General features: G+C 45.7%; 1 protein-coding gene across 3 annotated transcripts in view; it reads left to right on the forward strand.

Annotated features, from left to right (window-relative positions):
• Nucleotides 1–527: 527 nt before the first annotated feature.
• ANLN (anillin, actin binding protein) overlaps nucleotides 528–14802 on the forward strand; it is an 84241-nt gene continuing 69966 nt past the window's right edge. For all 3 annotated transcript variants that reach the window (XM_014068568.2, XM_087713084.1, XM_087713085.1), the window contains exon 1: nucleotides 528–635. In XM_014068568.2, the coding sequence (XP_013924043.2) occupies nucleotides 618–635 (18 nt within the window). In that variant the 5' untranslated portion in view covers nucleotides 528–617. The remainder of the gene's footprint in view (nucleotides 636–14802) is intronic.

Raw genomic sequence — 14802 nt, forward strand, 5'->3', positions numbered from 1 at the left:
TTTATTTCGTAAAGTTAGCGGAATTATACTTCCTCCCTGATTTTCAAAAGGTAGAGATAAACTAAAATCTCGCCGGGCTTCTCATTAGCAAGTTGCCCCATCAAAGTTCAATAGAAATCACAAAGCATTAAGGACGCTGACTTTATACAGATCTGCAACTAGGATTTCCTATTACTGAAATTGTAAAATTATACAATGGCCTTTTTAAGGATCCGTCAATTTCATAATGATTATGAACCATAACCATATAAGGACTCCATAAGCCCTAAGACTGGGCGGCTGTAAAATGCGAAGGCGCAACCTGGGGAATATGGCTTGTGAATCATTGACTAAAAATCTTGTCAATCATTTTCTTCACTTTTCTACGATCGTTTTACTGTTCTCTCAATTGAGCAGGATTGAACTTCACGCGCGTGAGATAAGGAGTTCCCTTTATGGAATTGGGATGGGCGGAGCAACAGCCGTTCAAGAGTGAGGCGCATGCGTAGTACGCAGCTTGCGTATGGCAGGCGCTGAAATTCAAATCTAACAGCAGTTATCATTTGGTAAGCATAGTGAAGTAGCTTGATTGCAGACGGAACGAGCGGCTACGGTGGCAGCAGGGGATACTTGTAAAGATGGATCCTTTCACCGAGGTACGTGATTACCTCTACTTAATGGCTCAATGTGTCGGTCGGAGGACGGGGGAGACGGGTAATGAGAGAGGTGGGCACATTGTGCAGTGTAGAGAAGGTCAGAACAGTGTTAGTGGAGGAAACCGATTGGGAAGGGGAAATGTTTGGGTAAGAAAACGTCTGCAAGCAAACAACCGAGTACGAAGTACCAAGGACTCCATATTCAATCCAGAGCCGTATATATTTACTTCTTGAAATAGGAAAGGAAATATTACCAAGAAAAGGGTAGTATGAAGAGAAGTAATTCCCCCCCCCTCCAAACCTGACATGCGCCCTTACTTACAAGTAAAATCTAATAAATGGAGATTCTATTTCAATTAAAAGGCTTTCATGAAATGTAATTCAATTAATTTATATTTAACTTGCAAATGCTATTGAGTATTGTCATCCAGTGTAGAATTGCTGCATGAGTCTTTCCTCATTTCTAACAAAAATTATTTATTCTATGGGGTTCCAGACTTGATTTGTTTTAATACCAATTTTTGGTATTTTAATATTAAATACAAATTTTAATACCAATGGTACTTTTCATAAGTCTTGCATAAATAACACATAGTTATGATCAGGAATGTTTAGCAGGTTTTTTTTTTAAAAGAAACACTGCTCTCAAATTGCGCCTTTTTCATATCTTGACTCACTAGGGGGAAATGAAAGAATGGGTGTGGCATTTCTGAATTGCTTTTCTGTTGGCTTGTCAAGATGAAAAGAAACACAAAATCAAACAGAGTTAATTGCTATAAAATTCAATTTAGAATTATTTTAATATAACTTGAAATTCAGAAAGTTGTCTACAGTATAAAATATTTAAATTTCAGAGCTAAGGATGTAAATAGAACAAGTTGATCAATCACAAACTGGATTTCTATTAAAATCACTTTCAAAAACCAATTTCGTTGTATTTATTTTGTACAATGACAACAAAAACTATACTATACTTCCATTCTAAAAAAAACCTTATAATTTGGTTCTATAAAAGTTATTACTTTTAAGAGGACTCAAATTAATTCAAGTAACTAAAATTTCATAAATTTTTATTTGCATTTCTTGTACTGTGTTTCCCTGAAAATAAGACAGGGTCTTATTTTCTTTTGACCCCTGCAATAAGCACTTGGACTTATTTTTGGGGAGGACTTATTTTTGAGGTGCAGAAGGCAGGGAATGTGGTCACCTCATGGCTGCTGCTGTGTTGCAATATTTTCAGGGAGGCTTATTTTCGGGGAAGGGCTTATTTTAGCACATGCGCTCAAAAACCCAATTGGGCTTATTATCTGGGGAGGTCTTATTTTCAGGGAAACAAGGTACAAAGAGATTATCAGTTATCAAATAATCTGAACTAGGTATTATCATATTAGACTTAAAATTGCCTTTGTTTCTAAATACTGCATAAAGATTAAAATTTAACAGCCCCTGATTATAGCCTGGTTGTCCTATAATTATCTTGGCCCCTACCAATCAGGATTCAGACCTGGATTTGGAACAGAAATGGGTTGCATTTTTGGATGACCTCCGGTAGAAGCGGAATGGGAATAGTGCATTCATCCTTGCGCTATACCTCTCAACAGCTTTCGAAACCATCGACCATGGTATTTTCCTGGGGAATGAGAATGTGTTATCCTGGTTTACTTCCTTCCTCTGCAGCTGCTCTCAGTCAGTGTTGACAGGAGGGGAGAGATCCAGCCCTCGCCCACTGCTTTATGGGGGTTCCGCAAGGCTTGGTACTCTCTCTGCTTCTCTTCAATATTTATATGAAGCCGCTGGGTGAGATCATCCATCACCATGGACTGAGATATCACCAATATGCTGATAATACTCAGCTGTATGTCTCAGCCCATGGTGAGTTAAGTGATACTGTGTCCTCCCTCGCACAGTGCCTAGAGACTGTTAGGGGCTGGATGGGGAGCAATGGGTTGAAACTAAACCCTTTCAAGACCGAGTGGCTCTGGGTTTGGGTTTGTTGGCTCGGGGAATTGCCACCTTTGGTCTTGGATGGGGTGGCACTACCACAAACAGACGTTGTGCGTAATTTAGGGATTTTCCTGGACTCACAACTCCTGTTCAATGAGCAGGTGGTGGTCATGGCCAGGAGGGCCTTTGCGCAATTGCAAGTTGTGCACCAGTTACGCCCTTTCCCGGACCAACAGTCCCTACTAACAGTCACTCACGTCCTACTCCCTTCCTGTCTTTGACTATTGCAACAAGCTCTACATAGGGCTGCCTTTGAAGAGAATCTGGAATCTCCAGTCGGCGTAAAATGCAGCAGCCTGCATGGTTTTGTGCAGACCCCTGTGTGCATATGTAACACCTCCCCTGCAGGAGGTGCATTGGTTGCCAATTTGCTTCTGGATGCGATGCAATTCAAGTTGCTGGTTGTCATCTTTAAAGCTCTTCATGGCTTGGGACCAGGTTATCTGAGGGACCATCTCTTGCCGGTCACATCTACTTGACCCATCAAAGCGGGGAGCCAGGAAATGTTGCTGGTCCCATCCCCTGATGGTAAACATTTTCAGAAGTGAGTGGCAAAATGGAGCATGTGCGTGTGAGCACAACAAAAACCCGATAATTTCTGGTTTTCACCAGTGCATGCGCGCTGGCCACCTGGTCTGCTGGTTTCTGGTGTGTATACACACATGAAGACCAGCTATCTGGTGCACATGTGTCTGCTCCACCTTGCCTTTCGAGGGTCCTTGCGCCTCCCTGCCCACCCCTCTGATCCCTGTTGGGGTGGCGGGACATCTCCACTGAAAGCCCAGTTCCGCAGCCCTGGACAGGGAGAGAAAGTTGCCCGGGGAATGCCACCTTCCTGTGCTGGAAAGCCCCTTCCCAACCCGGGAACAAGCCAGCACAGCCCCTCCCACAAGCCCCCACAAGCAACGCACATGTGAATAATGTCAGGTGAGCCATGCCCCCTGGCCACGCCCTTCCCCTGGAGGACAACCACAATGCTGATCCGTCCTTCTGTGAAATTGAGTTTACACCCCTGTAATACAGTATTGTAGGTGGGTCAAATCAGAATTCTCCTTTTGGTTTTTTAGTCCCAGGACAAGTTTTTTTTTGTAATTTATTCATAATTACTCTAATTCAATATCATAGAAATTGAGTCTTATTCTCTATTATGTCAACTTTGAATATAAACATTTATAGAAACAAACTATTCCATTTTAATTAAAATGATACGGCATAATTGTGAACAGTTTGTCACTACATTGAATTTGAGTTATATTTATATAGAAATGTACTAAAATTCTGATAAATGGCTGAGTAGTGCTTAGATTCTGCAGCGGGAATAATAAAAAAATGGAATGCAACTGGCACATTTCCTGGAATAAAATATTTTGTTCACCTGTTACATTGTAATATCTTTTCAAATTGTTATTGGACACGTGAGTCAACCAAACTTCAACAGTAAATCCTTAGTAAAATTGTCCTAAAATTTTGTTAAAGATTGAAGGTAATTGTAACATCTTCAGTGAGAAAATAGTGCTGTATTAAAAAGCATTTTAAATTGGAATTCACTCTCTTTAGTCTGGCAGTTTTATACTTTAGAAAATATATTATATGTTACCTGATTTGATTAGTTTGAAACAAGGACCTTGCTGCTTTCAAAACGTGATGCTTTGCCTGAACTGTCCTATTTAGAATAAAAAATTCTGCCTGGAATTTCATTTTTGTCAACTTATTGACTTAAGTTCTTTTTTAAAGTGGCTTGGTCCCTTTAATTATAACCAAGAGCTTTTGGTCTTATTGGTACCAAGCACTACATGCCAAACTGCAACTCTAGGGCTTTTCATGACCAGCCATCTTTGAGATATAATTGTGCACTGATCTCAATGAGTCAATAGTTTAGAGTTGAAGCAGATTTATCAATTTATCAATTTTACTTGAAAACACCTTTAACTATTCTGCATACTATCTTAAACCAGCCACCTAATAATTTTGAAATGTAAAGGTAAAGATTCCCCTCACACATATGTGCTAGTCGTTCCTGACTCTAGGGGGCGATGCTTCTTTTCATTTCAAAGCCGAAGACTCAGTACTGTCCAAATAATTCTCCATGGTCATGTGACCAGATGACTAAATACTGAAGGCGCACGGAGCGCTGTTACCTTCCCACCAAAAGTGGTCCCTATTTTTCTACTTGCATTTTTTACGTGCTTTTGAACTGATAGGTTGGCAGAAGCTGGGACAAGTAATGGGAGTTCACCCCATTATGCGGCACTAGGGATTTAAACTGCCGACCTTTCGATCGACAAGCTCAGCGTCTTAGCCACCGAGCCACCGCATCCCTGTAGAAAGGCTTTATTTTGGTTAGATAAAGCCATATAACAATTGTAGTGAAGAGAGATACAGAAGATCCCTTTTGATTAGATACTATGGGCTGATAGAGGAATAACTGAAATGATGGAGCATGGTATTTTTTATTATCCCCTGTACACAGTACACAGATGCTTGCCAGGAATTATTACTTCCATTCTTTACTAAACATTGTTCTAACTTGTTTTATCTTAAATTCTTATTATTGGTTCAATCTAATTTTATTTCTTTAACCACAGCTAAGTACTAGACTATTGTTTGTACACTATGTCATGGTATATATTTTTTAATATTTCCTGGCTATTTTAGAATATTTATTTCTTTTATTTTTTATCCTAATTAATTGTGGTTTTCTCCCTTTTATTTGCTGGTCTGTGACCAAATAAAAATTGGTTGATTATTAGTTATGAATGATAATAAATAAGATCTCATCTTAGATGTCTTCTAGATGTTGTGTTGCTCCTGCCTCTTGCCTTTGGGGTGGCAACTTGGCAGCCTATGAGTCACCACCTCAGGGCAATCTCTATGTGCTTTCGGGCAATTAATTAAAAAGCAAGCAGTTTCAGGAAAGTACCTCCTGGCTATGATTGCATATGATTACAGATTTGGCCTTTTCTTCCCTTGAGAGATAATTTAATCTCATTGGAGAAAAAAGTAAATTATATTTTTTTAAAAGATAAGGCAAAATATAGAAACATTACAAAAGAAAATCTAAGTAAAGTAGAAGGTGATGCTGAACTGCTAGCAATGAATGGTTTCATCTTGTGAAACAGGAGATAATACAATTTAAGGCCCTAAAAATACACCAGAGGGCCTATCTCTGCTATGTCTCTTGATAATGTAATGAGGATTAGTTCCATCCCTCCAGATCTGTATAGGAGTGTCTCCGTATTAATGGCTAAAACTGTTGCCTGGCAAGGATACAACCTTCAAATATATGATTCTTTCTTAATTAAGGTTAAAGCTAATCTTATATGTTAGTTCATTGGTTAAGACATCAGGCTAGAAAGTAGAGTTCCAGTCTCACTTTAGGAATGAAGTTCCCTGGGCAATCTTAGGCCAGTCACTGTCTCTCAGCCTTAGGGAGGAGCCAAAGACAGACCACTTCCATAAAATATTGCTGTTACTAGGAGTTGAAAACTGACTAAAAATAAAAATCTTATAGAGGCATATTTATATAATACCATTGCATTGGTATTATATAGGGTGGATTCATTTTACAGATATATTTAATTTAAATTTAAACATTGTCTTGATTATGCAAAACTTGTATGGATTTGTTTACTATTTATTGTTCTGCACTTCAATTAATTTAATATAACACAGAATAAACTCAGCACCTAAGTAATCTCACTTTTCTCCATAGTGAGGGAGGAGGAGTACCCAGACTGGGTTGATCTTGTCCTCTCATTGATTGGATTGAGTCAGATAAGCTCTTTGGGCTCCGCCCCTTGGCCACCAGGGAGACCCCAGTTATTGACTCAATCCACTCAGGAAGGATCACCATTCTGGATCTCGAGCAAACCGCAAGGAATTAAAAGGAAAAAATATTTGGACCAGACGAATTTTGCCTCCCTGTACCGCGCACAGCCTCCTCCTGGACTGGACTGCCACGAGCCCCCTGGGGTGGCACATTGCCCTGGCCACTGAGTGAGACCGGAGTCACTCAGTGAGGACCAAGCAGGAGGAGAGGGCACAAGCCTCCTGGAGGTAAGCTCTGCTGCGGAGACGGGTGCAGGAGCGCTCCCCTGCTCCCCTCAGGGGTTGAGCAACAAGCCGCGGCTTGTTAAAACACCCCGGAGGGCCTGCGCGGGCAGTGATCACCAGAGAACAAGGTGAGAGCTGGAGAGGCTCAGAAAGAGTGGTGGGAGGCAGGGGGAGGTGAGAGAGAGAGCCTCCAGTGGCAGCGGAAGCCACGTGGTAGCTTAAAAGGCACAAGCCATTTCCATGTGCTCCAGCAAAGAGGAGCTTTTTGAATTTGGCGTCGGGGGGGGGGGCATTTTGAAACCACGTGGTCCAAGATGGCAGCCCCCAGCAGCTCAGAGGGGGCCAGCAAGAGCCGAGCTCTCAGCCCTGCAGCAGGAGGCACTGAGGAGCCCTTAAAAAGGTTAGAGACCATCGCAGAGGCATTAGCCAAGGGCGGGGGAGGCAAGCAAAGGCCAAAAGGAGGCATATCTCCATCAAGGGGGCTAAAGAGGTAGGCTGTGGATCAATCCCCCCTCCAAGCCTACCTCCAAGTATGAAAGGCAGAGGGGGGGCAGACATCTGCCACAAGGCCAGCAGCAGGAAGAACATCCTTCCCCCCCCCCCCAGCCTGGAACCTGAGGAAAGATTACCAAGTTTCTCTTCATCCAGCAGGGCTGCAGAAGGATACCCCTCTCTCCAGGAAGAAAAAGAAGGGGGGGTAAGAAGGCTCTCAGCAATCTGCTGTTAACAGCAGGAGGCCCCAGGGGAGAGCAGCAGCTTTTAGTAGCATAAGCTGTTTTATCAAAGTCCTGAGGGCAGGGCTATTGTATTTGCCCTACAGAGCCATTTGGAAAGAAGGGGGAGGAGAGGCCCCACGTGGCCCAAGATGGCGGCCCCCTGCAGCTGGAAGGACACAGGCAGGAATCAATTCCTTGCTTCTAAAGCCTGCAACCCCACTGGGGGGACAGAAGAGCCTCCAATCAGGTTAGAGATTACCCCTGATGGCCCATCCAAGGGTAGGGGTGACTAGGCAAAGAGCAAAATACAATGCATTTTCTGTGCAATGTGGGAGACTCCACGTGTGGGTTATTAACCAATTTCTGGAGACCCAGTAGGAATACAATACTATACAATACAATAGCAAAGTTGGAAGGGACCTTGGAGGTCTTTTAGTCCAAACCCCTGCCTAGGCAAGAAACCCTATACTATTTCAGACAAATGGCTATCCAACATCTTAAAGACTTCCAGGGTTGGGGAATTCACAACTTCTGGAGGCAATTTCTGTCCCACTGATTAATTGTTCTAACTGGCAGGAAACTTCTCCTCAGTTCTAAGTTGCTTCTCTCCTTGATTAGCTTCCACCCATTGCTTCTTGTTCTATACTCAGGTGCCTTGGAGAATAGTTTGACTCCCTCTTCTTTGTGGTAGCCCCTGAGATATTGGAACACTGCTATTATGTCTCCCCTAGTTCTTCTTTTCATTAAACTAGACATACCCAGTTAATGCAACCGTTCTTCATATGTTTTAGTCTCCAATCCCCTAATCATCTTTGTTGCTCTTCTCAGCATTCTTTCTAGAGTCTCCACATCCTTTTTACATTGTGGCGACCAAAACTGAATGGAGTATTTCAAGTGTGGCCTTACCAAGGCCTTATAAAGTGGTATTAACACTTCACGTGATCTTTATTCTATCCCTCTGTTTATGCAGCCTAGAAAGGTGTTGGCCTTTTTGGCAGCTGCTGCACATTGCTGGCTCATATTTAAAGGGACTCCAAGATCCCTTTCACAGTTACTACTGTTGAGCAAGATATCACCTATACAGTACCTGCACATTTCATTTTTGTTGCCTAAATGTAGAACCTTACTCCATTGAATTTCATTTTATTAGATAGTGCCCAATGTTCAAGTGTATCAAGATCCTTCTGTATCTTTAGCCTGTCTCCTGGAGTGTTGGCTATTCCTGACAGCTTGGAGTCATCTGCAAATTTGATGAGTTCCCCCACCTATCAGCATTTAACAAACAGAGAGCTTACAGTCATTCTGGCTCCATCTTATTGCCGCTTGAGGTAACAGCATCTAACCACATTTGCAGCAGTACTTAAAGAAACAGTACCACTATCATGGCTTATACATTGCTAACCCAACTGTTAGCTTACATACCTAACACCCTCATCCAAATCATTGATGAAGATGTTGAAGAGTACTGGGCCCAAAACAGAGCCTTGGAGTACTCCACTGCATACTTCCCTCCCTTGCAGTTCCATTGAGGACTACACGTTGAGTGCAGTTGGTCAACCAGTTACAAATCCATCTGGTGTGAGGCTGTCTAACCCACATTCTTCTACTTTATCTAGTAGTAGGTTCTGGTCTACCTTATCAAAGGACTTACTGAAGTCCAAGTAAACTTTATCGATGGCATTTCTCTGGTCAACTAGTTTTGTCACTTTATCAAAGAATGCAATTAGTCTGGCATGATCTGTTTTTGACAAACCCATGTTGGCTTTTGGCTTTTGATCTGTTTTTCTCCCTTTTCTGAAGATGGGAACCGCAATCCTCTGGTAGTTCCCCGGTGCTCCAGGATCTCTGAAAGATATAGTTCAGTTGTTTGGAGATCTCATCCGCTAGTTCCTTCAGAACCTGGGGTGTAATCCATCCGGTCCTGGTGATTGGAACTTGTCTAGGGTAGACAGGTGTTCACTTACCATTTTCTTCCCTATTTCAACTTGTGTTCCTAATCTGATTTTTGTGGTGCTGCGTTTGACAGGTTGGACTGTTTTATCCCTTTGTGTAAAGACAGACGCCAAACATGAGTTAAATAGTTCTGTTTTCCCCCTGCTGCTTGTCACCTTCTGGCCTCTTTCTCCTAGCAATGGACCAATTGTTTCCTTAACTTTTTTCTTGTTTTTAACATGTTGGAAGATGCCATTTTTGTTATTTTTTTTTTTACCTTTGTGGCAAGCCTTTCTTTATTGTGAGCCTTAGCTTCCCTCTCTTCATCTTTACACACACTCTAATGGCTGACCAGTGAACTGCGTCTGCGTCTATATTCAAGAAAATTTCTGAGCTAATCCTAGTCATAGAATCATAGCACTTTTCTAGCCAGGGAAAAAGGGTCAGACAGGCCGGTCTCCATGCCAGAATCCACCACAAACTCAGAATGGGATGTCCGACTATGAGAAATTGCAGAAGCACCTCAAATAGCCTATGATCTTAGACAGCATTAGCTGAGGGTGGAACATATAGCAGGGGTGGAGAACATCAGAGCCGACTGGCTCAGCTGGACCGAGGTGGACAATTCAGAGGGAAGCTGCAGCCAGTGATCTTCGAGGAGGTGGCGGAGCACTTTGGACGCCCAGAGGTCGACTTATTTGCCACCCCCCTCAACACCCAGCTCCCAAGGTTTTTCTCCAGGTACCAGACACGGGGGGCAGAAGGAACGGACTCTGTGGAGCCCCTGGCCCAGGAGTCTTCTGTATACCTTTCCACCCTTACCACTGATCCCCAGGGTCATACAGAAAATCCTTTGGGAGGGGGCGGAAGTGGTTCTGTTGGCCCTGGAGGCTGTGGTTTGCAGATCTCCAGTCACTTTCAGTGGAGAGGCCCTGGAGAATCCCCCAGGAGAGGATACCTCTCAGCCAGGAGTCGCTGGAGCACCCAGACCCTCAATGGCTCCAGTTGACTGCTTGGCGGAACATCCTGAGGAAAGACCTCTTCTCCCCCAAGGTGATACAGACTATCCAGGTTGCCCGCAGACCCTCCATGGAGCGCATCTATGGCTCTACATGATGGGCCTTTGCCACATGGTGTAACTCTTGGGGGTGTGATCCTATCCAGGCCACGGTGCCACAGGTTCTAGACTTCCTCCAGGCGGGCCTGGACAGAGGGTTAGCTCCCAACACGATTAGGAGACAGGTTTCAGCCATCTCATCAGTTCTCCTGTGTGGCAGAAACCAGAGTTTGACTCACCAGCCCATGGTCAGGCAATTCCTCAAGGGGGCTTCCAATCTCAAACTGCCCACGGTAAATAGGTATCCTTTCTGGGACTTACACAGGGTATTGGACGCTCTAACAGGCACTCCGTTTACGAACGATTTCTCTTAAGTTCCTGAATCTTTTTTCTTTTTGAATTTTTTATTGTTTTAAATAAACAAAAACACACACAAAAAAGAATCATTCTTCATTACATCCTGTCGAAAGCTTGTCGATTGGTTACAAACAGTTTTCATGCGTTTCTATCATAATTATTACATATATTTCCTTCCCATTGAATAGTACATTCTCCTGTAGCTCTGGTAGGAGGGGCTACAACAGGGTTTGTGACAGCCTGATTGGTCCAGACACTGAGGGATTTTTCTTTATCATCTCTTTTCCCTCCAGGCTCCCAGTTTCCCTCAATCTTTTGGTCCAATCACTTGGCTCCAAGAGGTTTTCATCAGATTTAGAATATAAGAGTGTTTAGAGTAATTTGGCTATATAATTGGACACGTTAAATTGTAAGTAAATTGAGTGCTTATCTGGCATGTGGCTAGAAGGGGTGATCGAGCCTCTGAGAGCCAAGGTGCACCTAACGGCTCCGCAGCCTCCGGAAGGAGGGTCGTTCCCTCCGTGCTCAGCAGAAACTGCCTTCCTGGCGTTTTTGAAGCAGCAGCGGCTTGGGCGCAGTGCCTGCATCCACCTACTATATTATTAGCAGCCACGCACTTTGCAAGCACCACTTTTCACTGCCAGCCAGCCGGCAACCCAGAGAGAGATCGGGAGATGCGAGGAACATGCGCCGGCGCTGGCCTGCATCGCCGGGACCTGCAGAGACCGGGAAGTGCCAGAAGGAGCGTGCCTGTGCAGCGGGGGCCTTCCCAGCACCCTTCTTCACAGCGTGTGGGTCGGAGAACCCAGGCTCGCTGTGAGGCTAAAACCCTCAGAGCCAATATCGCTGCCCATGCCTTCTACACGGGGCGAGTGGCCATTTTGAAGTGGCCATTGGCAATGGCCATTTTGTATCAGCCTCGTGGGCCGACATTCTTCTGCCCCGGCAAGGCCGAACGAAAGAGAACCCACGCTTCTGAAAGGCACCATAACCCAAAGACATTTGAGTGAGGCATTGCTTCGACTAATTCGGACAGGGCCCAGGGGGATCTAGTAGAGGAAGGTTAGGGTGGTCTTAGACCAAGAGCTGTATTGTCCAGATCCTCATCTGATCAACGCCCCTCCCAGGCCGCAGCCAGATGAGTCTAGAAGGCAGAGGGCTCTCAAGAAACAGGTGGCCAGGGCTGAAAGGCTGGCTCAGGCTTCTAAGCCTGATTCTCTAGACAGGTCAAGATCTCCCATTGAGGCCAAATCCCAAGCCTCGGGTTCCCCCGCCAGGGGTTTAGCCCCTCCTCTCCCTCTCCCTCCGTCTCACCCAGAGCTTATGGTCAACGGCTGGAGGACCCTGGGGAGGGAGGATCTCGTGATTACTTGTCAGCAGCTCAGCTAGCCCCTAGGGGACCTCCATTACGTGGGCCTTCAGTGGAAGAACTAGATGAACTGGAATTATTACCAGATAGCATCAGAAGGCTGATATCTCTTGCAATCTCAAAAGGTATTTCTTCTGGCATGGCTCAGAGAGATAGCACACATGAGACATATAGACCTGTATTAGAGACCAGGCAGAGGCCCTCTTTGTCCACAAGACACGACAGTGTAAGGCCTCCCTCGCCATTGGTTGTCAGTGAGGGTTCCATCTTGGGTGAGACTGCACATTCAGACCTGGGGTTCTCAGAAGACGAGGACTCTGTCCCCCCCTGAGGCTCCTGCCTTCCCAGAGCTCTCCCTTCCCCCCAGGCCTTTAAACCAATGCTACACAAGGCCAACAAAACCACCCAAATTGGCACGGGAGCTTCCCCGGTTTCCCAACAAAGGGACCCAAATCTGGCTATGTTCATTAACCCCAACACAGATAAGGAAGAGGTTCCTGCCCCTCCCCTTTTTCTGGAGGTAGTTCAAAATCAATGGGGTAGGCCTTCGTCCTTGCCCAACCCTGGGGGTAATGACAAGAGGTACTACAATATGGAACAGACCTTTGCCAATGTCTTGCAACTCCCTAGAGTATATGACCCCGTTGCTCTTCTGGCCAACGCCTCCACAGGGGTCCCTGGGGATGTGGCAGATAAGCTGAAGCTGGAGGACAAGCAGGCGCCGCTCACTTTGCGCAAAAATTTCACCGCTTCTGCTTGGGCCATTAAAGCGGCCACGGCAGCGTCGTATTTCAACTGCATGACGGTCATGTGGCTTCGCCAGCTTCAGGATCGTATCCCGATCCAAGATGAGCGTCTTCACCAAGATCTCACCAAAATAATTTCTGCCACCCAATTCTCTGTTGATGCCATGTTAGATTCAACCTCTATGACGGCCAAGAGGCTCCTATGGCTCCGCAATTGACAAATGGACAATTTGTCCAAATGGAATCTGGTGGCGGCTCCCTTCTTGGGCCCCAACCTTTTTGGGGCGTCCCTCGAACCGATCCTAGTCAAGAACAGGGACAAAAAGAAGATCCTTCCCTCAAACACCAAGATGGATAACCACCCTTCTTCTTCTTTCCATAGGCCTTCCTCTTTCAGGGGTCCTGACCAGGATTATCGCCAACAGAGGTACACGTCATACAGATATGATAGGCAGAACCAGTGGCCTTTTATCAGGACAGAAATAGATCCCAGCCCCAGTCCAAGAACCCCTTTCGCAGGGGGGGGCAGCCACCCCTTCCGCAGAGGGAAGTGACTTGAACTTGAGTCTCCCCATAGGCGGCCACCTGGCATCCTTCGCGGACCAGTGGGACCAGGTAACTTCAGATGCCTTGGTCAGGTCGACAGTCATGGAGAGCCTCCGGCTGGAGTTCCTCTCCCGTCCCCCAATGCTCTTTCGAACGTTCCCACCTTCCAGGGATCTGGAAAAGCGGCGCCTAATGCTCCTAGCAATCCAACACCTGCTGGACATTCGGGCGGTCAAGCTGGTTCCCAAGGAGGAATGGGAACTGGGAGTCTACTCGAACCTATTTGTCGTTCCGAGGAGCTCCGGGAGATGAAGAGCAATTCTGGACTTGAAACGCCTGAATTCCTATCTGGTATACAGGCGTTTCAAGATGTTATCACTCAAGTCTATCCTGCTGGGGATCCGGCGGGGGGACTTCATGACGTCCATAGATTTAAGAGAAGCATATTTATACATACCAATTCAGCACTCCATTGTTACCTGGACGATGTGTTCGTCTTGGCCCAGTTCTGCTCTCAGGAATCCTCGGACCTTCAGTTCACCATCCGGACATTGCAGTCCCTGGGGTTTTCCGTCAACTTCCCCAAGAGTCACCTTTCCCCCTCGACAAGGATCTACACTTGGACACAGTGATAGACTCCATCATGGGGCTGGTTCATCTGTCACCAGAACGTCTCTCAAGTCTACAGACATTGGCACGGCACGTCCGCTCAAGTCGGTCAGCTTCTATCCTGACATTGGCACAACTACTGGGAAGATGGTGTCCTGCATAAGGATTGTCCCGTGGGCCCGCCTGCACTCCAGGACACTCCAGTGGGCACTCATACCGTACCAATAATGACGGATGAGCAACTCCCCGTTCCCCATCCGCCTCTCACTACAGCTCTGCTGGTCCCTCAAGTGGTGGTTATCCCCGTCCTTGAACTGAGGGGCCGAATTCTGGGAGCTGGACCGCATCTCCATCACAATGGATACCAGTCTGTTCGGCTGGGGGGCAGTGATGGGGTCCAGCCAGTCATTGGTCAAAGTCCAACCTGTGCCACAATATCAATTGGCTGGAGTTGAAAGCGGCCCATCTAGCCTTACTGCATTTTCGGGACCCCATCCTCAACTGACATGTCCTCCTATTAACGGACAATGTGGCGGCCAAGGCCCACATAAATCGCCGGGGGGGGGGACTCATTCCAGGGGCCTATGGCTGGAGGCTCACAGACTCGGATTATGGGCAGAGAGGAACTTGTCATCCATCCTCTTGGAACATATCTCAGGTGTGGCCAATCACCAGGTGGACTGGTTGAGCCGGGCCACGGTTGATCATGGTAAGTGGCAGCTGGATCCAGAGATATTTCACAGAATCTGCCTCTGCTTCGGCAATCCACAGGTGGACT

This window comes from Thamnophis sirtalis, unplaced genomic scaffold, assembly GCF_051295495.1.
Source record: "Thamnophis sirtalis isolate CommonGarterSnake01/CBP01778 unplaced genomic scaffold, rThaSir2_p1.2 scaffold_4, whole genome shotgun sequence".
Classification (NCBI taxonomy): Eukaryota; Metazoa; Chordata; class Lepidosauria; order Squamata; family Natricidae; genus Thamnophis; species Thamnophis sirtalis.